General features: G+C 41.4%; 1 protein-coding gene across 1 annotated transcript; it reads right to left on the reverse strand.

Moving 5' to 3' along the window:
• Window positions 1–1,698: 1,698 nt before the first annotated feature.
• On the reverse strand, window positions 1,699–26,840 carry TNFSF11 (TNF superfamily member 11). Its single transcript, XM_037378531.1, has 5 exons — window positions 26,563–26,840; window positions 18,282–18,449; window positions 11,601–11,646; window positions 11,423–11,521; window positions 1,699–4,032 (listed from the first exon to the last, which is right to left on the reverse strand). Exons 1-5 carry the CDS (start codon window positions 26,782–26,784, stop codon window positions 3,611–3,613), a joined length of 957 nt encoding a protein of 318 aa, XP_037234428.1. The 5' UTR covers window positions 26,785–26,840; the 3' UTR covers window positions 1,699–3,610.
• Between the last annotated feature and the right edge of the window lie 379 nt (window positions 26,841–27,219).

Genomic DNA, 27,219 nt, shown 5'->3' on the forward strand with positions numbered 1-27,219 from the left:
AGAGCTTGGGAAGGCGGAGGGGGGAGTACCCAGGTGCCAAAATATGCAATCGTAACCCCATATATGAAATTTACTTTTTTAGCAAGAACACAGTAAGAATATACAGATGTTTACATGCACGCAAACACACTGAATTCCAAATAAACCACTGCCAAGTAAGATTTTTTTAACTTCAAATTTCAGCCAATAATCATCCTCTATCCACAGACCAAAATTATCTTCTGAAGATTACAAACTAGGAGTCACATGTACCTTTCTTAGCCAAGAAAGCATTACCTTCTTCTCAAGGTAACTCTCTTAACTGATTAGTCTACTCTCTTCATTAATTGTGTCCTGACGAAGCAATCAAATAAATGAAGCAGACAGAACAGACACTTCCCGGGGAAGGCTTGGTTTTAGGAAGGTCAGTGCTACAGCAGGTAGTTTTACTTTATCACCTTGGCATATGGGCCCAGGCTGCCTTCAATGACGCTACTGAAGCTTTTCAATCTGTGGCTGCTCAGATATCTGATATAAAGAGCAAGATCAAACTATACTAACAGCTCCACAGGGAGCCTCTGGCTTCCCTTTAAATGCATGTAAAGGTAAGAAGGGACAAGGGCCACGGCAAGACAGGCAGAACAGGACCTTCCATTTGCTTTCTATGTTGCAGTGAGCGAGACTAGCCAGAGCTCGGTTTCTAATTATAAACCCCATGGTAACTTATACAGCCCCACAAGGACTATTTTACCACATCCCTCCCACCTAGTTCATCACATAGCCAGACAATTTTGCATTCAAAGGATGCTTAGGCAAAACAAAAGCAAAAACACCCAAAACCCACCACAACCCCAAAATCTTTTAGGCCTCAAAAGTCAGCACCCAAGGAAAATTTAAAGCCCTGTATTGCTTTGTGAAATTCTGGTGCCTACAGGTGTGCTGCTGAGCTGAGGCACAGAAGCCCTCTTTTAAGCTCCGGTGGGTTTGGATGCACAGGTAACCAACCCAGGGGCTCAACACACGCTGCCCATGCTGTGACCTTACCTAGCACACACTCACAGCCCACAGCCGCGGCCACGCAGATAACGTTTAACACTGGTGGTTCCTCTCCTTCACATACCACCACCCACAGGCAGCCCATTTGCTAAGGTTAAATCCTAAGCACCAAGTCTAACTCAACTTTCAAATCATTCAAACCCCCAGTCTACCTCCCCGCAGGGCAGGGCTTAACCCCCAGAACAGAAACAGAGCAGACATTTTTCTCCCAGCCTGCCACTGGACATCTCTACAGTGGAAAAAATATGATTGATGTGACCTGTAGCTCTCGAAATTTTGAAAGAAAACCCCCAGATTCTTCAGTCATACCTGGTCTTGAACTGACAACTGTTTGGTGTAAAACATAAATGGGAAGTCCTAATTTCCAGCTAAATTTCCAATCCCTGATGATGTAACTCCACTTTAAAGTGGTGGATGCATGTTTGGAGCCAAATCAAAGCTTCATAAAATTCACTGTAATTGTCTCAAAATAGCAATTTGTGCCTCACTTGTGAGTTACACCATACTCAGCCTGTATGTTCTGAAGTCTCAACAAAATGATTGAAGCTGCACAAGAAATACAGGGACACAGGAAAATAAAGAAATCACAAAGTTAATTTTTTTTTAGAAATATATTTTGTAAGAAAACAGTATTAACATTAACAAGAAAAGTTTATTATACAGTATAAAATAATTGCTTGAATTCAACATGGTTCTTTACCAAAAAAATAAAAAAAAAAGCCTGAGGATTTATATGAAGCCTCAATTCCTACAGATTTGAGTCTTTTGCCTTCTGTGATTCTTACCGCACTGAAGAGCGGGTTTTCCCACCATCACCCTTAGAGCACAGACAAACACTCCTAAAACCTCCCTCACCCCTTCCCCAACAAGTTGCTGTTCCCTGCCCAGATGTGCTCTAAACATCACCTGTAGTACTTTCAGCTCTCCCCTACATCCCACATACCCACCTCTCAGGTTCCACGCACCTACCCCTTTTGGCCAAGCAACTATACAAGCAACAACACATGTTGCAGCTAGCTAGGAGTCTCCCTGTACTAATTTGTTGCCTAATATGAACAGTGGCCAGCCACTGACAAATAATGTATCATGGCTGAGTCGTTCTCAGCTGTCTGTTCTCATAAAACCTGTAAGAGTATCTCTTAACACTGCCATTCACCTGCCTGAGCTGGCAGAAGCACGCGGAGCTTTCGAAGCTAGAAGGGGAGACAAGGACAGGCAATGCAATGACATAAGCTTCACTTTTTTGGGAAACTAAGCTAAAAAAGTCATTAATTGCAGAATTTACAACTTGCAGATTTTGTTGTAGGAAAATATGCCTGTTCAGTAACTATAAATACCCCTACATTTCAATGGATTATTACATATTAATTTTTAAAATTTCTTTTTTATTTAGGTAACGCCAGCTTTGTAATGTCAATTACCCTTGAGGTTTGAAAGGCACCCAGTGACCAGCATTCTGGTGTAATTATTCATGACATCGGTGTGATTCCCCCCCTCCCTATAATACTGACAAGATTAACAGAAATCTATTAAGTTAAAAAGAACAAAGATATATATTACATTTGCTAATTGCAAACAACCTCTTTTAGCTGCAATTTTTCCCATTGGGATTAAAAAGTGCACCAGTTTAACATGTCTGTACATTAAAAACAGTTTAAAACATTAAATATACAAACAGCAAGAGATTTTAAATATTTTGTATCAAATACTATAGGACAATATAATTTACTTTTTTTTACACAAAACATTACACCTGAAATATAACTTTAGATATTACAGAATATAAAAATACATACTTTTTGTCTAAAAAATGTCTTTGCAGGTTCTGGCACAAAGTAATACTTTAAAGGCACACTGTATTTTGGCAATCTATATTTGCAATTAACTGTGCAACAATAATAAAAATGACCTGTAATTAACCTTTTAGAACTGCAAGGCCAGATGATCTCCCTTCTTCCTGGAATAACCCTTTCAATCAGGTAAAAACTTAAGCTGAACTGTTTAGGTGTTCTGCAACTCATTTCTGCCACAGCCTGAACTCTCCAACCCTAATCCAGCAAAGCAAGAACAGGCTTAACTAAGCATGTGAAAAGCCACATCAAATGCATGGGATTAGTCATACTTTTGTAATCTCTGCCATCTCAGGGTCAGAATGCTCAACCCCAAGCAAAACTGAGGCCTAAATGCAAGCTGGGAGCCAAGTTCTTGTCTTGTCCTACGTTTGCACCAAAACTAGTAAAAGTAGCACAGGTCAAAAAGGGCAGAACTCGGAAACAGAAGTTCAATACTAATTGCTCTGATTTCAACTATGCCAATGTGAAAGTTGTAACGGCTGTACCGAAGCCAGTGGAGACATATGAAGTAAAACTGCTATAAGACTGAATCAGAACTATGTAATTTTGCCCTTTATGCATTTGTGGGACTCACGCTGGAGTCTGCACAGGGCAATAACGTGTCTTTAGAGATATATGGCTTATACAGATGCAATTGGGCTGCAAAAGACTTTCAGTTCTGTCTTCAAGTTGTTTCTGGACCACTAAAAACGCAAACAGTTTTCAGCACACTAAGGAAAGATTCAGTCTAAATCCCTAACTTTAAACGCCCCAAAATAAGTTGCTTCCTGTGACGAATCCAGTAGCAATGGGTTTGATACCTGGATACTGATCATTTCACCAGATTTTAATTTAAAAAACCCTCCTACATTTACAGAATAAAAATGAAATTCTGAATTCCCTGACCAGTATTTGGTGCTTCCTCCCTTCATCAACACATCCGAGCGCCTTATTTTAAGGTTTGTTTTAGTCATATACACCATCAGCTGAAGCCCTCTTTTAGTCAGGTTTCCTGAAGTTTCATGATGTCTGAAACAAATGTTAGCATAAAGGTAGTAAAACCCGTCTTGATTAACAATTAGTTTTCCATCATTGAACGTCATATTTGATAGGTTTGCCTGGCCTTTGTCATGATGCCAGGATGTGAGGTTGACTTTGCGAGTTCCTGAAGAGGGAAGAAAAAAAATAATTATTATTTTTAAACATTTAACAAACCCCAACATTTAGAAAGCAACCTCTGGGTTTTAGAATCAACAGCAACTAGAGTTATATAGCCTAAAGTGAGGATTAGACAGACAATTATAATAGAAATTCGTAAGATACTTTTTTCCATCATGAGCTGCCATATTTGGCTTACTATTTCTACCTGTTTGCCCTGCCACTAGAACATCTGCTGGACCATGGTACAACACACTTCCCCAACAGTTTGACTACGCTAAGCAATCATGGAAGAAGCTCAGTACAGAAACTGCGTTCCACCTAAAACTTCATTTGAGTAACAAATACTTGAGAGGAATTTGAAAGGAAAAATTGCTAATGAAAAAACTGCTAATCTTGTTATTAGTCTTTAACTTGTAAATGTTTGTAAGGAATAACTAAACAAAATCTGAAAAGATGTTAAACTGAAAATTCTCCAAAGAGAAACCTTATGAAACCTTCCCATATTTCATGTTCTTGTGACTGTAGTGGTACAAAGGTAAACATCTTCATTTGAGAAACCCCCAAAAAAGGGCAAAAAAAGTCAGTATGCTTGTGCATCTTTAGTACTGCACAGTAAGTTGGCTACACTTTAGATAGCACTTCAAGTATTTATGACAAATTTTTTTTATGCAAAAACAATGTTTAGATTTAACCCAGTGCTTGCATATACTGGAATAAGGCTCCACAATCTGGTTTAATCATACCCTAGATATGTAGGATAGTGGCCCACAGCACAATCCTTATTCTTTGAGAAGTGTACAAATAGTTACAGCTGGGCAGTCACAGCTGTTCAGGAGGTAAACTCAGATTCTTTGTCTAACACCTCGCAGAAAGTCTTAGAAAAAAATCCTCTAGGAAAACAGATGTGACTCTGGATATATTGCTTTTTTTTTCCTTTTCTTATTTTTATTCTTTTTCAAGTATCTTAAGTTTCAAACTAGAAGCAATGAGCCGATATGCCATGCGTGGAGGAGAATGGTCCCCTTCAAGCAGTCTTAAACTGGAGATCCACAAATCAGGAAAGAAAATTATCATAATATTCTGCCTCTCCATAGAACATCATGCATGTGAGAATCAAAATACACATGTAACAGTTACTAAATCTGACTATCAAAAAAGATAGATTAATAGAATTAACATATGTAAAGAAGCATTATTGAATTCCTTCTAACACAAATCCTTTCAGCTCTGCCTGCATGATGATGGCCTGGTAAAGAGGAAGTTGTGCTGTATCTGTTAAGGTGACTGAGTGCTTTGTGAAGAGGACAAAAAGGTGCTGAGAGACTGGAGATGTTTAGATTAGTTCTTCAGCTCAGCACTGTCACAGAAAGCTAACTTCGCATATACAGGTTCTAATGCCCCCCAGGAATCCTGGCCCAAAAGGCACCTCCTGGGTGCTGTCATCAAGTAGCCACACTGAAACCTCCAAGAGATGGTACAAGCTGGTCAAGTCTCAGATCTCATTTCATTTAGATCCTGCTATTTGAGGCTGTGTTAAGAGATGGCCTGGCAGGTCAGATAGGGAAGACTCAAATGCTCTCTCTCGGTCCTTCTAAATCAGGTCATGTTTGACCCCTCGGATTAGTTTTGGTGGCACAGTGTTAAGAAGCAGATCTGCAACACCAGCCCAGTTAGCAATGCTACTACAGCTTGCGTATTATGTAGAGATTCAGAGTATTTTCTGTTGAGGAACATGCCCTGCAGCACACATCCCACAGCCCTATCACCTCCCTAGCTTCACCACCACCCCACTATAGCACCCACCTCATCTCACAGCCTCTGCCTGCAAAAAACAGAGGGACAGGCAACAGTGGGAGGAAGAGATCCAAGCAAGACTGGTGGGCACACACACGCAGAGGAAACAGCACTGTCCTGAGAAAGCTGCACAGGCCCTGACCCTTCCTGATAGGCACAAGCCACTAACACTACCTTTTATTCAGTGAAATGCACAGGGCAGAAGACAACAGATGAGAGTTGCCCAACTTTTTCTCCTACCCACTAGCAATTTTCACCACACAAGACTAACTATTTGTTCCATCCCACAGCCGTGGGTCCACACAGGCACCAGAGGACCTTACACCTTAGGCTCCCAGTGCATCTAAATGCCTGCTTGAATATTCAGTACTCTATTCTGCCAACATCAAACGAAAACAACCTATTCCCACCAAACTTTCCATGGCACATGTCAGCGCCCAGTGCCCTCTAACTCCAAGCATATATCAAGGCATGCCCCAGAAACAATGCTCAGAAGCATGCAGGGGAAAAGCCCCAGGTACATTTCATTATTTAAAAAGATGCCTCTTGGACTTGTTTGCACAAAAAGTGAGGGGAAGTAGGGACAGGAATTTGAGAGCCATGAGTCTTCCCTAACTGCCAAGGGCAAGTAACTTTTGCAGCGTATGAGAATAATACTTCAATAGCAGTCCAGAACAAAAAGCTTTGGCATTCTTCCACAAAGACTTGAGTGAAGCACAGGCTGTCAAAGGCAGATCATAAATACTTGCTCCCTTATGGCTCCAGTGCAGGCAGGTAGAAATTATACAAGAAAAATCATACAAAGAAGCTGTCTTCTGTGCAGCGCCTCAAAAACCTCTGAAAACCATCAATTAATTGGAAGCGACACCAAGATCTTAAGTCTCTTCTTGTCTAGAATTATTCACCCGCAAGAGATGCTTAGATGGGGTACCAGAGTACACCTCTGAAGCACTGGGGATAGCTGAGGAAGTTGTAGAACTTCTTGTGTACAGTGTTAACTCTGCCAGAAAAACTGCAGGAGGATAGGCAAGAAATCACTGCTTGGATCAGAGGAGACACAATTCAGAGATATGGGACAGGAATGTATACATATGATGGAACAGAAAGGCATGCTGGTGTGCTGGGACTGACTGGTGGCCCACTGGGTAGTTGCTAGTCAGATTTTATTTACCTGGCAAGTAAACTTTTTAGTTGCCAGTGTTAAACAAGTAGAAATTTTGAAGACATCTTCAGTGGGAATGCATGATTCTCTGCTGAAGAAGGGGAAAGAGATAATAGGTGCCACAGTCATTTGTAATTGAGGTGCTGAGGTGGTGAAGTTTGTTCACACTGTTTTGGTGTTGAGGGCAATACTCATCATTCATCCACACTCACATAGAGGGACAAGCCAAAAGATGATAGAAGATGACCCTTATTGTTTTGAGCAGTGGATTAGCCTAGATAACTTCTGGAAGCTCCTTCCAACCTAAATGATAATGCTTGTATTATATTTTATACATATTATATATATAATATATATTATATAGATATATCATCATTTTATATATGCATGTATGATTGCATTAACTGAGGCAGATTGCCTTTTTGCCACAATTCAGAGCTTTGGAAGAGGCACACCACAGTCATTGGCACAGCACAAAGATACATTGGTAGGAGTTACGCCATGCAACATTTAATGGAAGGTTCAAGCAGGCTCTCAGCACTTCTGGTGGTAATACACCTAAATTTGGAGACACCAAAACCAATCACTATTCCAAGACACAGACAGAGGAGAAAACTGGAGCATGCAAGTGGAAAGTCAGCTGTCCGTATAGCAGAAACTCTGAAATGTAACCCAAGCCACGGGACAGTCAGAAACTCTGCAATACAGTATCTTCTGTGACAAAATTTACTATGAGCCATGAAAAAAAAAACATAGCACAAAGTCAGTCATGTTGACAGAGAAGGAAGATGTCTGAGGATAATGGGTAAGATAACATTCCAGACATAGTAAAAAGCATTATAAAAAAAGTCAAGATAATAAAGTCTTTCTGTAAATGTTGTTTTGATTACAAATCAAAACAATGTCTTGTATATTTGTGAGCATGAACTAATACAAATGAGTTTCAATAAAATTAATTACTGAGAAGTAATATGATGCGAGGGGACCAGAGGAGAAAGTAGCCCTGTACTGATAATTTCTTTGCATCCTAGTAGCTTTCAGGTATAAATTAAGCCTGAGGGAAGGACCAAAGCACTGTTTGCTCTGAAAAACTATTTTGGAGAAAAAGGGCAACTAAGCTGAACCTCTAGCTGTAAATAGCTCAGAATACTACAGCATTTCCTTAAGACAGTGAAAGGTATCAGTTCACATTCCAAATTATATATTTAACATTTATATTTCTGTTTGTGATTTTCTCCTTTAAACTGTGAGTAATTTCTGTAATCAATTTATAAACCAAAATTCACTGTTTTCATTTAAAACCTAGGTAGCATTTATAATGAGCTCTGGTAAAAACCAACCAGCAAGCATCCAGCTTTAACCTAAGGCAGCAAACCTAAAAAATACACACAGCAAGCCAAACCACTATGGCTTCTGCAGCCAAATGATGGGTGGGGACACCAAGATCTGGGAAGGGTTATTTTCCCCCTTCCTCATACTCCCCCTAGCTGCAAAAGTCCATGTGGAGCTTGATATTATTGTGAACCAGGTGAAAAAATAAAAGTGTTCCCTCAGACACTGCTCAGTGCCCCTTCATGAAAGGTGTTCAGTGGCAAACTACTTAAAATCCTGTTTGACAGTGATGAAGAATTAATATTCTCCCCACCCCCCAGACATTGTTTTCTTTGGGTCAGAGTGATGACAGCAGAGAACCTTAAAACACTATGACCAGATCTGTCCAGACTCATGGATGGCATAAAATAAGTTAGAAGGATTTCAGATTAGAAGGATTTCAGACATGTAGGCTAAGGAGTCAGGGGAAGAAAACAGAAATTGCTATTTGCAGTCAGGGAATGGGAAAGAAACTCCTGGTGACCTTCAGGCAAATTCCTCATCCTTTATGCCTGTCATTAACCTCTATGCCACCCAGCCAAGTGGGTACTGCCTCATACCAGCCAGCATAATACTGAAGTGCCCCACAACTAGAGGTCCAGGGTTCCAGGCACCCATACTGACACAGCCCCTCACTGCTGCAATGCCCACAAGGACCGCAGAAGCTGTGCTCACAATTAACATCCTGGCCAATGCTCTTCCAAAAGAGTCAGAAGTCATACGCGCCAGATCAGGAGGTAATATGTTCAAGTCATCACATTGGTAAGGGGTTGATCTGCTCCAAGGAGAAACAGAGCAGCTTGTTGCCACACATGTATTTCTGATAGCTCCTGCAGACTGTGTTATTAAAAAAAAATAAAAATAGTATGAATAGAGCAAGCAATGCCTCCCTTGATATTATTCACAGATGTGCTATGTCACTCCTTGGAAGATCAATGCAGTGATGCACAACAGTAAAAATTATCACTACTAGTCCTGATAAAAATACAGTTTACTGCAACATGCAGGTAGACAGCAAGTAAATTCCCCACGGGAAAAGGTGGATTTCAAAGTGGGACACTGACACTCTCCACTTCTGTAGATGTAAGTGATCTCTCTGATTAGCAAATTAACTGAATCCTTCCAAAGACAAAATGCTAAGACAAGTTTACTGATACTGCATTTTCTACTATTGACCTATGTCAAAAGGCAATATCTGACTGAAACAGAAGCTTGTCAGGAGGCATTTGAGCTAATAAGAAAGCTTGTAGAAGTTCTGGCTGCCATCTGACAAGCTGCTTAAGCTCTCTGGTTATAAAGGCAATGTCAATGCACTTGAAGGGAGAAAGAATCCTATCCCTACAGGCAAGAAGCTGTACAAAAGTGCTTTGTCTTTAAATTGAGCAAGAGCAAGAGCAAGGTATTATACTATGCAGCCTGCTAAAAATCTAAGATTTCAAGCCTCAACACAGCATTCCCCCTTGGTTTGGTCATATAAAACAGAAAAGGAATGCACATAGCTTAGTAAGTTCAGCACTGCAGAAAGTATACAGCTTCAGAAGAAGAAATCAGTGGTGATCGATGTCCCCTCCTGTCTTGAGATCCTCTAATAGCTTCAGAAAACACTCTGGTTTACTTCTACCACACCAATGATGATCACTGTGTTGAGAATACAGAGAGAAAAATCTCAACTGACATTGCCCCAGGGCAAAAAAAGAAACATACTAAGATATCTTAAAATTGCAGGAATTAATCTTTTCCTCTGGAGTGTGTTCCAAGGCAGAATCATGTCTTGTTCCCTCATATCGTACTAGTGAGAATATTCCCAAAGCTATCCAAAGGTACCTGTGGCTAGAGAACAAGAGCTCTGGCAAGATAAAAGAATGCCATCCTCTTACCATAGGGGCAAATAAAAGCCACAAACATTTCTTTTTTCCCCCTACTCAATAGCTCAGAAACATACTGCATCCAAGTCAACACACTGAACAGAAACCCTGTTCCTCAGAGTACAATGCCATGATCTTTGACCTTCCTGCTAACAGACTAGGTGGATACAGACAGACCCTTGTGAATCTTTGGCATGTCTGAACATCAGGAAGGCCCTGAGAGTCTTGATGTGAAAAAGTCTATAGCAGCACTGCAACATAATAATGAATGGAATATGACAAAAACCTTTCCAACATGCCATTAGCAGAAGGAAACACTTGCTATAAATTCAGTCCTATGCTATGGGAGTACCCACAGAGGGCAGGGAACTAGCGGGCAAATTGTAATGACGCTGGGACTGCAGTTCTAGGCCTTCAACACCCCAAAATGAAAGATGTGCTTCCTTCATGGCAAGTTTTTACACTGATGGGCACCTGACGTGTGCGTTATGTATTCACATAAGATTCTCAGCTTGCAAATCCACCCTGAAGACAAATGTTGTGTCACCCAGTACAGAGCCAATTATACTTCAGCACACAAAAGGAGCACTGCTGTGAAGGGTAGAATAGATGGACATAAGACATTCTTGAATTTTACAATAGAAAACAACATATTTCTTCATCTGACAACAGAAAAATCTTAGATTCAATGGAAGGGAAACATCTTCCAGCCTGCAACATCTGGATTATGGCTAGTCATGTATAATATATCCTTGTATGTATGTACACATATGTCTGTGTGTATGTATACCTACAGCTGATGTCCAGTGTCAGTGAAGAACTCCAGATGGGCCTTACTAGCCCAACAAAAATAAGAAATGAGGAAAGCACTCAACGCCTACCTCCATTCCTCACCTGAAGACAGCATGAAGAGGTAGGCCAAGCCCTCACAGCTTGATCATGAAAACCGGTCATGTGAAATAGAGGCCATTCAGCACATAACAGACTGATGTAAGATACCTGAGGCAAAAGGGAAGCTATCCTGTTGTTAGCATTACCCCTGCTGCCTCTGAAATTCCTTAACACAACCGATTTATTCTCATTATCAAAAGCCATTTCTGAAATCCCAGTCTGTTGCTGGTATTGCTGAACTATTTTCATATACTTCATTGTTTAACACATTTATAGTAGCATTGGAACAATTCTCTTAAAAATGAACTTACCAGATGGAATATTCTTATCATCAATAATGAGATGGGCAAATGGCAGCTTCTCAGGTTTGTTTCTCTTGTACAGATCCATTCCTAATGCCTCCATTGCAGCTAGAGATAAAAGAATCACATTACCTCAGAAAGACAAGTTTAGAACTGAAATATTTCTTATTTGTAAACCAGCACCTACCTTTTTCTGGTCTTGGTGGTGCTCTTCCCATGACACGCTGGACTTCCTAAAATGAAAAAGAGTCACTGCTTTCAGTGCCTTGGTTTTGTAGTCTCATGTATTTCAGGTAGTTTGCACACACTGTGTGTATGTATACATGGGGGCTGTTCTAACTGCAGTATATTCAGATACCTGGGACTCGTATTCTCATATTTACACGATGTATAATATTAACACACAGTTTAGCTGCTACAAATCAAATTACTTCCTCTGTCCAACACTTCTGATAAAGGTGCATAGGAATGATGATGTGTATGATCACTGCACTATTTATTGAAGTAGTGCTCACAGGACATTTACAACCTTTCTTACTTACTGCACTTGGAATATTTCTCAAAGTATAATGGAACAATAGCTGCTAAGAATGCACCACATAAAACAGAGTTATGAACTGATTTAATTACTTGGGGTCAAAAGGTAATGAAAGCAGCAGTTCTACATAGGGACTAGTGTGTAACCACACTAATAACTAAAGCTAAGCTCTGAATTTCACTTGTAATGAGGTAAATTAAAAACCTCCACCCCTCCCACTTGACCACTAACAGGGAAGAGGTTGCAGATCTACAAGGCTTTATAATCAAGGCTCACATCTAACAAGGTATGCAGGAACTGAAGGATTAAGCATATTCCACACCGGTACTGGGCCAAATGGACTGGGTGCCAGAGTTTGGAAATATGCATTCTACAAAACTGCAGACAAATTTTAACGTGAAACCAGTGTTACTCAAAAACAAGAACAGTGCAAGTAACAGACACCAGGCACCACAAAAAGCCTTGCTTTTAATAATCCATACCTGTTTTCATCTTGAGAAAACATAAAAACAGCAGCTTTCAAAAGTCTAAGCAGCCTATTCTTGTTACAAGCCTGGACTGAGTCTTGGTAACATTCAGTCCTCAGTTCTGTCCCTTGTTCTCCCATCACTCTCTTCATCTCATGTTTTCTAAAAAATCAGGGGTAATATTCTACTTGCTATTCAGAATAGCTCATACCATGAAGGCACCAAAATGTTTAATGAAAGGAAACATTTTGCTGAGGATAGAAAATCATACCTCATCTTTGAAACGTAAGAGAGGTCCTTTCTTTTGTCTGTGTCATATATATTGCTGTTCATCTGATTCAATACCACATATATGAAACATGGCTCAGATTTGGCCAGATCAGCAATGTTCCACTGTGCTCTCAATCACTGCCGTGTTTTAGAATTTGAAATCCTACTTTCAAAACACCCAAAGTCTTGCTTTCATGTAATTTTGCAGCCACGGTGAAATCTGTAATGCCTTAGCTGGTACATTTATTACTCTCACTTTCCCCTTTCAGTAGGTGTTTAAATGCTAAACCAATATGAAAAGCCACAGCAGTATGGAAGTTGTAGTATGACTATCAAAGCATACTCTTCAGCAGAGATATGCTGATTTTGTAGATAAAAATCATTAAGATGCCTTCTGCTGTAGAGACAAGAAGAAACTCAGAATTGCAACTTCAAAAGAAGCAAAACGCATGTCCACCTCCCCCATTTACATTCACTTTCCCTCTCTGATCTTCCTACATCAATGTCAGTTCTAGGTGCATGAAATGAAGCTCAATTCTAGAAGCTACACACCAGCACCAGCCTCTAGCCACACACTCTTTAACTTCATCAGAAGTAGGAAGATGACAAAAAATTGCAAGTACTAGGTACTACAAAAAGTGGCAAAAGCCTCTAAAGAGAACAAGACACAAGCTAAAAGACTGGGAGATGGACCACACTATCAGAGATTACTGGACCACGTTTACTCCCAATCCTTTCCCTGTAAAGGGAAGACTCCTTCGTTTTCTTGCTTTCTTAATGGCAACTTCTCAGACGCAGAGCCTGCTTTCGTATCTTTTCTTTCTGGGGGATGTGATAACATCCTTGCCTGAAAAAAAAGCCTACCAGGCAGATCCAAAAAAAAAACCAGCCATGTACATTTTAATCTCCTATTATCTAAACCAGTACTAAAAAAAAATAAATCCCACATTTGGTAACTGTGCACCCCTTAAAGTCCTTGAACTGACCAATTTCTATCCTCCTCTTAACCTACGGTTTTTTTAGGAGTAAAGAGTTCTGCTTCTGCACACTTCCAAAGATGCTCTAGCTTTAACATCTGGGTACCTCACCTTCTGACACCTAGCAGCCTGACTGCTCATCTGCCATGTGGAACAGCTGTGGTCCTCATGAAATGCAGTCTGAGCTGCTTTCTTTCTGACTGTTGGTGGTGCTGTTCATCTGCAACATCACCACTTGGTAAGCAGAACCACTACCCAGGAAGACCTGGGTCAACAACTCTCCTTGTCCTGACTGTCTTGAGCCTACTTTCCTGTATACCAGGAGCATCTCTCTCCGACAGGAATATTCTCCTATACTCCTCTTGAAGCTATGCTATTATGCAATTAGGAATGCAAGTGCCATTACAACAAAAGGGAGATTATAAGAGTGAGCCCAACACTAACACACTGAAATGAGCTGGAAACTGTCTCATGTTCATTGACTCTTCTGTGTGCTTGTCACTGGATTAGAAGTGACTAACCTGTGGCCAGTAAACAGAAATCTTTCATCAGTTCTCCAAACACTGGATTGGTGCCAAGTTCTCTACTGGATTCTGACCAGCCCCACAAATTTTCATATTCCTTTCTGTTCTGTTGCTTCCAAAAGGAAGCTGAAATACATGAACTAATCCCTAGATAAAGATGGCCTATGGGTTTCCTCCTGAAAAGTAAGTAGTTCAGCACTTCTCTAGATTTTTTTTTTTTTACTTCATGTTTCTACAGTTCCAAGGTGCTGATACACAACCTACCTCAAAGCATTTCAGCACATACTTGCTTTTGACTCCAAAAGACTCAAGGACCACATTTTTCAGTGGCTGCCTGCACATAGCCAGTTGTCTAAAGATAGCCTCTTAGTGGGATTATAAAAATTCCCTGGTAGCCTTACTGCAAGGAATTAAGAGCTAGGTTTTTCCAGATCTTTAAACTGCATTCTTTAGCACCTAAATGTCTTTAAGCATCTCATACCTAATCACAATGTACTACCATTAAGACAGCAGAAACAGCTTAACAGAACCTGTCACTAGAACACTGCTATAATGGCATAAGAACTGCTGACAAAATATTATCAGTGACTTCTTAAGACTGCCACCCACAGAACCATGAGTGCTACCAAGCTGTTGAGCTATTTTTAGAAAAACTGTACACAGAAATCAAACCACTTAGTCTTACAAAAAGCTGCACTTCTACACCTTTGCATCATTTGCTCACTGCCCACCAAGTTAATTCTGCTGGCCTGCTTCCCACATTCCAACCTCCTTCACACAGTCACTGTTCAAACAGACAAGCAGCCGGTCACAAAAATGAAAAATGTGTCTTCCTTCATCCAAGAAATTGAAGAGGCCATTGGGAAGCTGAAAAACTGTCACATTTTAAAAAATAAAATCATGCTTTAAGTGCCTGGAAGGTTGGGAACTGCTCTTTCCTCATCCACAGCAGGCTGCAGGTTTTAACCCTTAGTATCTCAGCATCTTCAAAACAAACAACTCTTCCTCTTCAAGTTACATCCGATGTTGAGGATGCACAGAGAAGGCTACGTTTGCAGACATGATATTTGCAAACAGTTTTTTCTCCCCTTTGGCTTTTATAGTATCACAATATCTACTTTGAGCAGCTCTAAGCAGCCTTTTGAGACCAATCAGAAAAGAACCCCTCTGGACATTCATGTATTGCTTCAAATGTGATCTTAAAGCTCTTTTGTGCAGTTGTTTCTTCTACTACCCGAGTGCTTTAAATCCGGTTAATACCAGGAAGAAGTATCTGATTATCTTGCCGGAAATTCAGCAATCTGAAGAAAGCTAATCAGAAAGGAAGTTAGATAGAAAGCACATGAACCAATATTCATCAGAAGATAGTTCAGAGATCAGTAGCACTACAACCTCTACCCAAATGAGTATTCTGTTGCCTGCAGAAACTAAAAAGGCACGTAAGGTTGCAGGAGAGAAACAGTGAAATTTTAGCAACTTACACCAATCGCTCATGAAACCTTGAGTTTGTCTATAACTATATGCACTTTAAATGTCTGCTAAGTATATAGATATCTTTGTAAGTGCTGCCCTAGAGGTCTAGTGAAGTACTCCGTTGCCATGTGGGAGACTAGTTTATGCCTGAATTCCCCAAGCTGCTAGAAGCTGGGAGTATTGCCAAGAAAAGTTACTTATGAATTGACCCAAGATATGTTTGTAGTCCTTTCTACTTCAGGCTCATAACAGACTTCACAAGAACTGTGGTTAGTACATGTGGAGTGCCAAAAGGTTTTTAAGATTACATGCAAGAAAAAGTAAGCAGACAGGCTAGGAAAGTGTATTATTTGTCTGCTTGAAAGTTTATGGGCAATATTGAAAATATGCTGTCTACTGAGTAAGCTGCTCCCTAAGCAGTATCTTTATCCTGGAATATATTAAGGAATTCAACATTAGATTTTCATTAAAAGAAAATCTAGACCTGACCTTGCAGCCCTACTATGTTGGTTTTCATAAGAGCACTTTCATTTTCCATGTCAATGCCTGCTTTAGATTTAAGCACTAGGTCTACAGGTGTGCAAGGAAAACAGATGAGAACCAGTGCAGTAAGCTAAAAGCTGTAGCCAGACCATAAACCTGAGTAAAAGCAAGTTGTCTATTTTCATTTCCTGAACAGCTTGAATTGCAAAAGACAAAATTTGAAAAATCACAAAATGTAAACGGTATTTTAAAGCATTCTGTTTCAGTCACTTAACATGCTGAATTCAAATAATTCAATATGCTCAATTCAAATAAGGATACTGGTTCTTAAAACACACACAGGTTAGATTCTCCTTCAGTAAAGTGAAGAAAGCACAGATGATAGGAAACCACTTTCAAGTCACACCAGTCAAATTCCCAACACAGAGGATTAGCACAACTGGAAGTAAGATTCAGGTGCATCTCTGCCCTTCATTATGGCAGAGCCAACAAAAGGCAGAGCCTACAGAACATGGTAAAGTATAATTTTGCCTTAACACTTTTTCTTTCACTTCTCTGATATACCAAAAAGAAGCAAATGTAGGTCCAGATGAGCATTTTCCTATCTTTATGTTTCTATGTGTCATCCATATATGATGACAAAACACCCCAGAATACTGACACAGCTGCTTAATACATTCCGTTGCATTCAAAGGAAATTCAGAGTCTGATTACTTTGGCAAGGGAAATTTTATTTTTCCCAAACTAATGACCATCAGCCAAAAAAGTTATCCCTACTCACTACTTATCTTGGCCACGGACATTGCAGCATTTAACCTCCATCCAGAACGGCAGGATATGCAGTCTCAGCTAAAGCCAATGCCTTTGTTGAGTAACCAGCAGCAAATGACCAGAACAGACACACAGGGCTGCCCATTCACTTACTGTAACAAGCTCCTTAGTCTGTCATGGGAGCTGCATGAACAAGCCGTCTAGTACCAGCACACAGGGCAAAGTAGGTGTAGTGTGAGAGTTTCTATAAAATGCTGAAGGAAAGAACTAATCCTACAGAGTTAGTCTTTCCCCCCCCCCCTTAAATTTTTAAAGGGGGTGGCTAGTAAAAGGGACAAGACATGAACTCTTTTAGGGTTTGTGCACAAAAAGATCTGTCACTCAGGGTACTCTTAAAAGCAAACATGACATTAGCACAATTAAAGTGCTATATAATTAACTCAAGTACAATTCACTCTGTGAAGTGTGAGTTCAGCTCAAACCTAATGTAATAACCTTTACAAAAAACTGACAGTCCTATGCAGATGTAAAGAAGCCAAGTTATAATGGACCTGGTAAGCCAGGAAAACCAAATACCACAGCATTCAGACATTCAGCTGTTAAATAGCCTATAATTAGCACTAAAAACCATCACACAAAAAGATCAAAGCCAGTTACTGCAGCAGGGCTGACTTCTTTAGCTGACTACTTTTGCTATCTGTGTTTGGGAACAAGCTGTCACTCTCAACTGCTAGGCAAAGACTGTCCAGTTATGCTATAGCAAAGCAGCTCTTCTGCCAGAGTGGGAATGGTCTTCACAGAACAGAAAACTGGCAGTGAGCAAAAAAATAAAAAAGGAGATACTATCCCTCATTTTGGGCTGCAGAAAGAGTAAGAAACAAGAGCAAATGAGAGCAAATGTTATCTCCTCTGTCTTTCAGGCAATATTTTGCCTGCTAATAATCTTGACTTGGGAGAATCTTGTCAGAAACAGGAAGACTACTTTGAAAAAAAAAAAATGTTAAACTGTCCTTTATGAAAATCCAAAGTGTCAGCAAACCTGTACAAACAGTAGGATAAACTACTACCTTCAGGCCCATCCAAATGTCAGAATGGCCAATCAACTAAATGCAGTTATAGTTTTCTCAATGCAACTTCAAGTCTTCCTTTGTTAAAAAAGTAAAACCCAAAATGTGTTTGAATACAGAATTGGTTAACTACTACCAGGCTCATGAGCAAAGACCACATGACCTTGGATGGAACTTCAGGTATTATTTGAACACTAGAAAACACGTCATAGAACTTACCTCTGAATACAGATGTTGGAAAAATTGTTTTAAGTTCAACAGGAGCACAAAATAAAGGAATAGTCTGGCTGTCACTTACCTTCTGCACAGCTCTTTGAAGAGCCTGCTTCATACTTCTACATGATTCTGGTATCAACTTTGCTTCTTGATTTTCAAAGGATGTATCATGCAAATCTGTATTTTCTTGATGTCCAAAAAGTGTTCTGACACAGTGTGCATGTTCTTTTGAAATTCTAGTAGGGTCCATCTGAAACAAAATTATAAGTACAACCAGTTTTAAGGGTCTGTCCAAGAGACATTAAAAGCATTTCATTCAGGAAGAATTTTCAACCACCAAGAAGTCTGACACCTAGCTAAGTTTATTATCTAAATTTTTACTGTAAAAAATTGAGAGAAGGTGGTTTATTTCATTCAAGAAGCATGTGACAGAAGAATTATTTAACTTCTTGAGCTGCCTAGTTCGTTAGTTTAGATGCGTGGTGTTCAAAAGTTAATGATAAATCCCAGTCTTACGGTAAAATACATAATCCTGAATTCCATTTTTCAACCACTTAGTGCAGTATCACAATTATTTTCGCTGGCAACATACACTGTCACCTTGCCTGTAAAAACTATAGTTTGCAAGGTGGCAAGCAAATGTCAAACTTTGGGAAAGTATGTACAATATCTAGCACATCATTTTCAAAAGGAAAAACAGAAGAGCAGAAGCCAGTTATCACAAATTATTTTGTAGGTGTGCTGGTTTGGGCTGGGATAGAGTTAAATTTTCTTCATAGTAGCTAGTGTAGGACTATGTTCTAGATTTGTGCTGGAAACAGTGTTGATAATTCAGGGATGTTTTTGTTACTGCTGAGCAGTGTTTACAGAGAGCCAAGGCCTTTTCTGCTTCTCACACCACACCACCAGCGAGTAGGCTGCGGAAGCACAGGACTTTGGGAGAAGACACAGCCAGGACAGCTCATCCTAGCTGACCCAAGGGATACACCATACCACATGCCATCATGCTCAGCAAATAAGCAGGGGGAAGGAGGAGGAAGCAGGGGACATTTGGAGTGATGGCATTTGTCTTCCCCAGTAACCATTACACATGATGGAGCCCTGCTTTCCTGGGGACAGGTGAACACCTGCCTGCTAATGGGAAGTGGTGAATTAATTCCTTGCTTTGCTTGTGCGTGCACAGCTTTTACTTTACCTACTAAACTGTCTATCTCAACCACGAGTTTTTTCACTTTTACTCTTCCAAGTCTCTCTCCCACAGCGGGGTGGAGTAAGCAGGTGGCTGTGTGGTCCTTAGTTGCTGGCCAGGGTTAAACCAATGCAGTGGGCAAGAGATACTGCTGCATTAAACAGTCACCAAGTAAGATGGCACAAATTCAGAAAGACGAAAGGATGATAAAACTGTACCACAAAACAATTCCGCTTCATGGGACAAAGACTGGTAAATTCAGAATATCTGCAAGATATTCTTAGCCATCAGCCTTTCTGATTGACTCAATTATAATTTTAAACTGTAAGTTTAGAATACTCCTGAATTCTATTAGTTAGATAAACCAGAAGGACATTCCAAGGATTAGGATTATGCCTTGGCAGAATTTAATTGCATAAATGTTATTTAAACCACCTCACCCTCTATTTCCACACTCCATATACTTTACACTCAAGAGATACTAACCAATATCTTTCAGAGATAGCCTAAGACTCTCAGCAGTTACTATCAACTTGTATTTAAGCCACTTTTACTTAAGGCTTGAAGGATTTGGGCACTCAAAACCTTGTCTAAGTTCTCTAACTGTATCAGCTGGTCTAATTAAGAACATTTACTTCTCTCTGCATCAGGAGGAAGGAACAATTTTACCTGAGAATTACAAAAGGTAATAATACATTATTTGTCATTACAATAAGGGAACGCCAAGACATTATGGATAGCGCTTGACAAGTGTTCAGTTTCCTTTAACATAGCACTGAACAAAACAACAACAAAACAGCAAGAGTGAATCAAACACATATCATTTGTTCACACAAACATAAAACTGACTCCCTAACACCCAAAAAGAACCAAGTTAATTTAAAAGCACAAGGGTAAGATTACAGAGGTGAATTTAAATGTATGCCAGTCAGGCAGCCATCCAACAGACACACACAGCAGAGAAACATTTGTTGCACAGATGGCAACACCAAATGCTGCTTCCTCCATCACCACCCTTCTGCTGAAGTCTCCAGACCAGAGACGTTTGCCGGATTCATCCAGATCATCAGCCCCTGTGCCCTGGTTTAGCCATCTCTGTTATCCCTGCAGATGCCACAGCTTTGAGCAGAGGGGTAGAGATTAGTTACAGAATGGCTTGGAGACACTAACATCTTCCTGAGATGGACTGACACAGCTGAACCTGAAATAAAATCTATGAATTAATCACCAAAAACTACCCTAATGACTTCTGAAGTCAGCTAGTGCAGTGCAGCCCCATTAATTGTTTAAGCAGATCTAAACCAGCACCTCTGTGCTGTCACCCTTCTTCTCCATAAAATTTCATTCCTGATTCTCAGCTTCCTCTTCTAAATCAATAACCTGGGAGGAATTACTGCTGGTCTAATTTCCTGAAATAATAGCATCCTGAAACCAACCCACTCCAGGTATCACACAAGCATCATGGCCCATATAGGGACAGGCATAGGAATGAAAGAGCAGGAAAGCAGCAACAGAAGAAACAACTGCAGAACTGCACCCTCAACTCATCTCTCCCAGTATGTTCTACTAGTATCCAGAACTCAGAAATATCGACTGTAAACAGAAAGAAAAAAAAAGGCACAAAATGTTCACCAACAGCTGCTAAAAGGCAGTTAATACTGAATTAACTGGGCTAGAAGGTACCTCTGGAGGTCTCTAGTCCAGCCCCCTGCTTGAAGCAGGGCCAACTTGTAACTTAGGTCAGGTTGGTCAAGGCCTTGTCTAGACAAGCTTTGTGTAATCTCCATTGATGGAGACTTTCCACCTCTCTGGGCAAACTGTTCTACAATTTAACCACTCTGTCTAAAAACACTGGTTTTGATGTCCAGCTAGAGTTCTCCCTGCTGCAATTTATGACTGCCTGTTTTTGCTGTGCACTTCTGAAGAGGCTGGCTCCATCTTTAGGCAGCTAAAAACAGTTATTAGCCTCCCTCATGTCAGTATGTTCTTCCTTAGGTTTAAAGAATCCAGTTTTCCATTTCTGACACACTACAGTCCCTACCTCTCACAGTGGTTTTCTGCTGGACTCTCCAGTTCATTGATACACCTCTGGTACTGAGGGACCCCAAATAGGACCTGTTATTCCAGATACAGCCTCTTATGTTGGGGTTGTTAGAGAACCTGAGGGAATTAAGTGTCTTCAGCAGGATCTGGGTGTCTGTATTCTCCCCTCCACGCACTTCACAGAAGATAGAAGCCACAGCAAATAACTGTCAGTAGATATTTTTATCAGTAATTCTACTAGTGAGAGACTACTATCACAGTTTTGGATTTATTTAAACACATCTTCTGAAAAGCAGGCAAGAAAACTACGTTTTACAACACGAAGATCATGAAATTTGAAAAGGCCTGATTATCCATCATGAGAAATCATACAATCATAGAATGGTTTGAGTTGAAAGGGACCTTAAAGATCATCTAGTTCCAAACCCCCTGCCATGGGCAGGGACACCCAGTAAGACCAGGTTGCTCAAAGCCCCATCCAACCTGTCCTTGAGCACTTCCAGGGATGGGGCATCCACAGCTTCTCTGGGCAACCTGTTCCAGTGTCTCACCACCCCCACAGTAAAGAATTTTTTCCTAATATCTAATCTAAATCTATCCTCTCAATGCACAACGTAGACTTACAGCTATCACCCATCAGCAGTCAGCCAAATGTGTCACACAACACTGTGCCAGAACAGTAACAGCAGATTGTACAGAAGCACTTACTAGGATTATAGTTCATCTGCTGAATGCTTAAGACAGAAAACCAGAATCTCTGCACATACAGCTGTAAGTCTTAATGGAAACACTGTAAATGATAGCTTCAACAACTTAAAGCTATGCATCCCACCCTGACAAACTGTAAGTCTCTAGAGATGTAGTGCTTGAAAACTGAAGCTCTGAATTTAGACTAGCTAATCCACCTGACTGCCCTTATCTTTTTCAAAGAACACCTAGACTTCACCACCTTCAACCATGAAAATTGGCTCACTTGTCTGAAAAGGCATTCTCAGAAATCCCACATCTTGTATCCTCATAAAGACCATGTACTGAACTGCCATAGCTGTAAACAAACATTACCAAACACGGAGACCAAAACTGTGGGCAAGAAGCGATGCACAGAAAAAACTTTCAAGGAAGTGTTTTGAGAAGAACTTCCGAAGAGCCAGATGAAATACTGGAATGTTCTACAGGAAGAAGCTTGCAAGGCAGAGACCTTCAGCATGAAGTCCTAAACATTTAATACCTGGAAGAAATACCAAGATGCAGCAAAAAATATTGGAGAAAGCTTTGTAACACCCTAAGCAAGCTAAATACCCCAGAGGAATTACCTTATTTAAAAGAGAGGAGCGTCTAGCTTATTTTTCCTATGTTACTGCTGTGTACACATGAATCATGTCTGACCTTGGTCTGACACCATATCTCTGTTGGTGTCCCTTGATTTTCAGCATCTCTCATCATTCTAGTTGCAATTCTGGGCTCTTTTCACCTGACTCAGGGCAGCCAAAATGAACTCCAGCACTGAGGGTGAGACCAAATGAATTGACAGAATTAAGTACCAGTTGTCCGATGTTAAAAGGATTCAGTTTCATTTTAAATGATACAATACATTCCAGACACTTTTACCTATTAAATTTTGCCTCAATTATGAGATTTTACAGTACCACAGTCTGTATTTACTCCTTACAATAAATATCTAGCCTTTATATTTGCACTTAATTTCAAACTTAAACAAATTTCCAGATTATCAAATATCACTTTGTACTCCATGAGTGTAACCACCAAGCTTCTAAAAAGTGCTAATGACCCCCAGAAGGCTGCTTTCTGTTAGCTGCTGCTCTACAATACTCATGAAACTTCAGATGAAATCTGAAAGGCAATTGTTTAAAAGCATACTGTAATGAAAGTGAGAGTTCCACAGACCCACAAAGTACCAACGAAGATCTGACTTCCAGGTCCTCATTTATCCAAGTGTGAGTTCTTCAATATGATACAATACAGACCTTTTTTCTAATGGGAAAAATGGATAGGCTTGGAGTTCTAGGTTAAAATATGGGAGTTAGACATCCAGTCCCCACATTTGGTTTTGAGTGCATCCAGCTTGTTCTACTGCCCTCCAGTCCAGTCAGTGCTAGACCAAACTCCTATTGGTTTATGACCTAAGTACATTGAGGAAGTGAGCCAGAAAGAAAAGTTTAAAAGGAAAGCTTTTGGAGACTATACTCTAGCATGTACCAGTTAAACTAAATACTTTGGTCTCTCACCTTGTGCTGTGCATGAGACTATTACATGATGATCTCCAGCTGCTCCAAGTATCTAACTATATATTCATGGCATTTTCATTGATCTTGAGCAAATGTTCTTCATGAAGTATAAGCAAAGTGAACACTTATGACAAATACATTTTGTTAGTGTTTGATTTCTTGGATTCAGCACACTGCACAAGACAGTCCAAAAAGAAAAGCCAAAACATTTTTATGTTTTTATATTTCAAAACACTACGACGAGAGTATCAGAAAAAGTGAAGAACTGAATTTTATCTTTTTTTTGATGTATCAACTATTGTCTCATTTGCATTGTGCTGCATTATTTCTTAGCCATGAACATGTGTTTACCCGTGAAAATCTAGTGTCAGTTTTAGTTATGTGTCTTGTGAAATTCCAAATGCTCAAGCCACAAAATAAACAAAACTAAGGAAAACCCAAAACCTCTACTATTGTCTCAGCTCATATTGTGTCATGATCCAGCCCAAATAACTTTATGCAAATACAGAGAAAATGTGTATGGTAAAACTGAGTCAGAGTTTACTCAGCCTCTTAAGTACAGTTTTAAAGAGCTTGTAAAACAATTTCTTATTATCAGCCTGTACAGTCAAATCTTTCTAATTCACCAACCAAACAATTCCAGTCTTTTGATGCACAGCTTCCATTATTAACTTCTCATTATTTTAACAAAATACACCACAATACTTAAGTTCTGTTAAAGTACAAATTTAGATAGCTGAAATTTATACTGAAAAGTATAAATTGAGATAGCTTAATACAACTAAATTTGACAGCAATCTTTTGAAAAGGTCAGATCATGTCCCATGTCAATAAAACAATCTGCAAGACATTTAAGTAAGACTTACTTCACAATTTAAAAAATGGCAAATAAATATGGATTACCATATCTTATTATTGCGAATTAAATACTTACATCAGAAGTATACTTATTATTCTATTTTTCAGTGATGGCAAAGAAGACATTTTCTCCATTAGAATTTTCAGGCAATGACTTCAGTCAAGTCTACATCTAGCTACATCATCTCTTTTAGATATTTCAGAAGTTCAAGTTTACAAAGGACTCTATCCAATAGCATTAATCCAGATCTACAGGAACAAGAAACCAGCAAGAGAATTAAGCTGCCAAATGCAGAATTACACCCATTACATAATTTTTCAAATTAGGAAAGCAGAAGAAAAATAGCCATTATGGTAAGAAAGCTCTTTGTACCCTTTGTTAGGCAGTGTGATGCACTGACATGATCAGGAAGAGATCTTAACAACAGAGGGGGAAGGTAAAGAGAACTGAGAACTAGGGTTTTCAAAAAGTGTACTTTGATTAGTTGTTTTGATTGCAATGGCTCTCTAGCCTACTAATCAATGTATAGCTATGCATTTCTAAGCGATATGTTTTGACAATGATGTCTTTTAAAGTTTGTGCAGATCTGGAGTGAAAACCATTTCTCTGCCACAAGCTGAAACAGGCACTAATTTATTTCACTGTCACACAAGCTTTAAGCTACCTTACAATGAGTCCCAGAAATTAAATGACACTCTTCTGAAGCATGCAGGATATAACTAAGTACTGTACTGCCATTCCATTTTATTTTGTAAAAATGGCAAACACAAAGCCATTGTCAGTAAGAAAATATGGTCTGCATAATAAGTGATCAGCAGCATTACTGTATGTTTGATAGTTATTTATCTGTTTAAGTGGGCATACATTTGTGCAACATATTTTCAGAGTGCACTCTGTTAAGAAATCCAGTCTGCTACATCAAGATCAAGCGCATCTACCTAGAAAGTAAACCGAAAGAAACGGGTTTCCACTCACTGCTGACTTCAAATGAAAGGTACACACAGCAGACGTACCACTTCCATGAAGGCAGCGAGGCCCCTATTAACAGAACTAATTAGCATCCAACGAAAAAGCCAAGCAAAAAGCTAACACCCAACCCAAGAAGCAACCAGCCAGCAGGCCCCCACTTCCTCTGAGGGCTCTGCCCGTCGGGTAAGAGGCACAGCAGAGTGAATCCAGGCAGCCAGCTGACCCATTTCCAAGAAGCAGACTCCTCATCTCTCCGAAAGCCTAACCGCTCATCACCTCATCTGCCCCCACAGCAATACCTCTCAGAGCTCCCTTCTGCACGCACCACTGCCTCTCCTGAAGCGTCCTCCCGGCAGGCCTGTGGCCTGGCTCTGAGACCAGCTCCTGAGCTGCACGCCGCAGGCATCCCCCAGCCGATGCCTGCTAACACACAGACCCTGCTCCCCAGTGCCCTGCGCAGACCAAAGGGCAAATGATCCCAAGCGGTGTTGTGTGGTGGTTTGTTGTGTTTCTTTTTTCTCCTTAAAGACATTTCTCCCACTGGTGAAACACAAATGGCAGCCAAGCCGTGTCAAACCCCTCTCCGGTGAATTACCAAAGCCCACAAGACTTCAGACGACGGCTCATTAAGCTGCTTCCCAGCTCAGGGTCTCCTCATGTTCGACCTGGCTAAGAAACCCTGTCCGCCAGCGTGCACCCCAGGCCGGCACGCTACCTAGTGCAGCTCAGGCTAAGCAGCTCCAGAGACCAGGGGATCAGCACAAGCCGGGCAGGGTACGGGCAGCCCTCCAGCCCGACAGCCTCCCAAAGCTGGGCCAACCGCATAGCCAGATAAGGGCGTTCTCTGACTTTTTTTTTAATTAATCGCCTCAATCCCACCCGACGCGAGGAACTTCAGCCCCTTCTGAAAGGTGCGAGGCGGTCGCTGCCGCCCTGCCCTGCCGCTCCCTCACGGCGCGGCTGCCGGCGCCCAACGCCCGCCGAGAAGGCGGGAAGGGGCCGCGCCGGCCCCCTCACCCCGCCGCCGCCTCCGGGCGCCGGCAGAGGCGCCGCTTACCTGAGCTCGGAAGTAGAGAAAGAGGGCGACGCTGCAGACCACCTGCCCCAGCCCCAGGAGGACGAGGGCGGCGAGGAGGGAGCGGGAGGCGGGCGGCGGGTGCGGATGGGCCGGCAGCGGCGGCGGTGGCGGCGGCGGCGGGGCGCTCTCGTGGGCGGCGCCGCTGCCCAGCTCCTCCGAGCCGCGCAAGTACTTGGTGTAGTCTCGGCTGGCGCGTCGCATCGCGGCGCGGGCAGCTGCGCTCCGCTCGGACGGCTCCACAGGCGGCCAGCGGCTCCGCCGAGCTCCCCAACCTCCACGAACAGCCCCGCCGCCCCGGCCGGGCACCTCTTATAAAGTGGGCGGCCAATCAGCCCCAGGCAGCGTGCCTCTGCCCCCCCTCCCCGCCGCCGCACACATCGCCACCGCCCCCTCCTCGCCTCCCCTCCCCGAGCAGGGAACGGCCCGCGCCGGCCGGCGGCGGGAGGGCCGGGCCGGGCCGGGTCGGGTCGGGTCGGGTCGGGCCCGCCCCTGCCCCCGGCGCCCCGGGCTCCACCGCCAGGCCGGTCGCCCAGCTCGCGGTCGGCTCTGCTCCTCCCCGCGGAGCGCAGCTCTTCGCCTCCCGCCACCATGAGCGAACCGAGCGCGGGCAGGGCTGCCTCCCTCGGCCAGCTGTTG

The sequence above is a fragment of the Falco rusticolus genome, chromosome 2, assembly GCF_015220075.1.
Source record: "Falco rusticolus isolate bFalRus1 chromosome 2, bFalRus1.pri, whole genome shotgun sequence".
Taxonomy (NCBI): domain Eukaryota; kingdom Metazoa; phylum Chordata; class Aves; order Falconiformes; family Falconidae; genus Falco; species Falco rusticolus.

Bases quoted from the DNA above. Each gene is read 5' to 3' on its own strand.
- TNFSF11 (XM_037378531.1), bottom strand. From the start codon at position 26,784: ATGCGACGCGCCAGCCGAGACTACACCAAGTACTTGCGCGGCTCGGAG. The intron at 11,647-18,281 runs GTAAGTGACAGC...TTTTCATTTTAG, and splicing joins TTCAAAGAGCTGTGCAGAAG to GAAGTCCAGCGTGTCATGGG. The intron at 4,033-11,422 runs GTAAGTTCATTT...TTCCCTCTTCAG, and splicing joins TGATAAGAATATTCCATCTG to GAACTCGCAAAGTCAACCTC.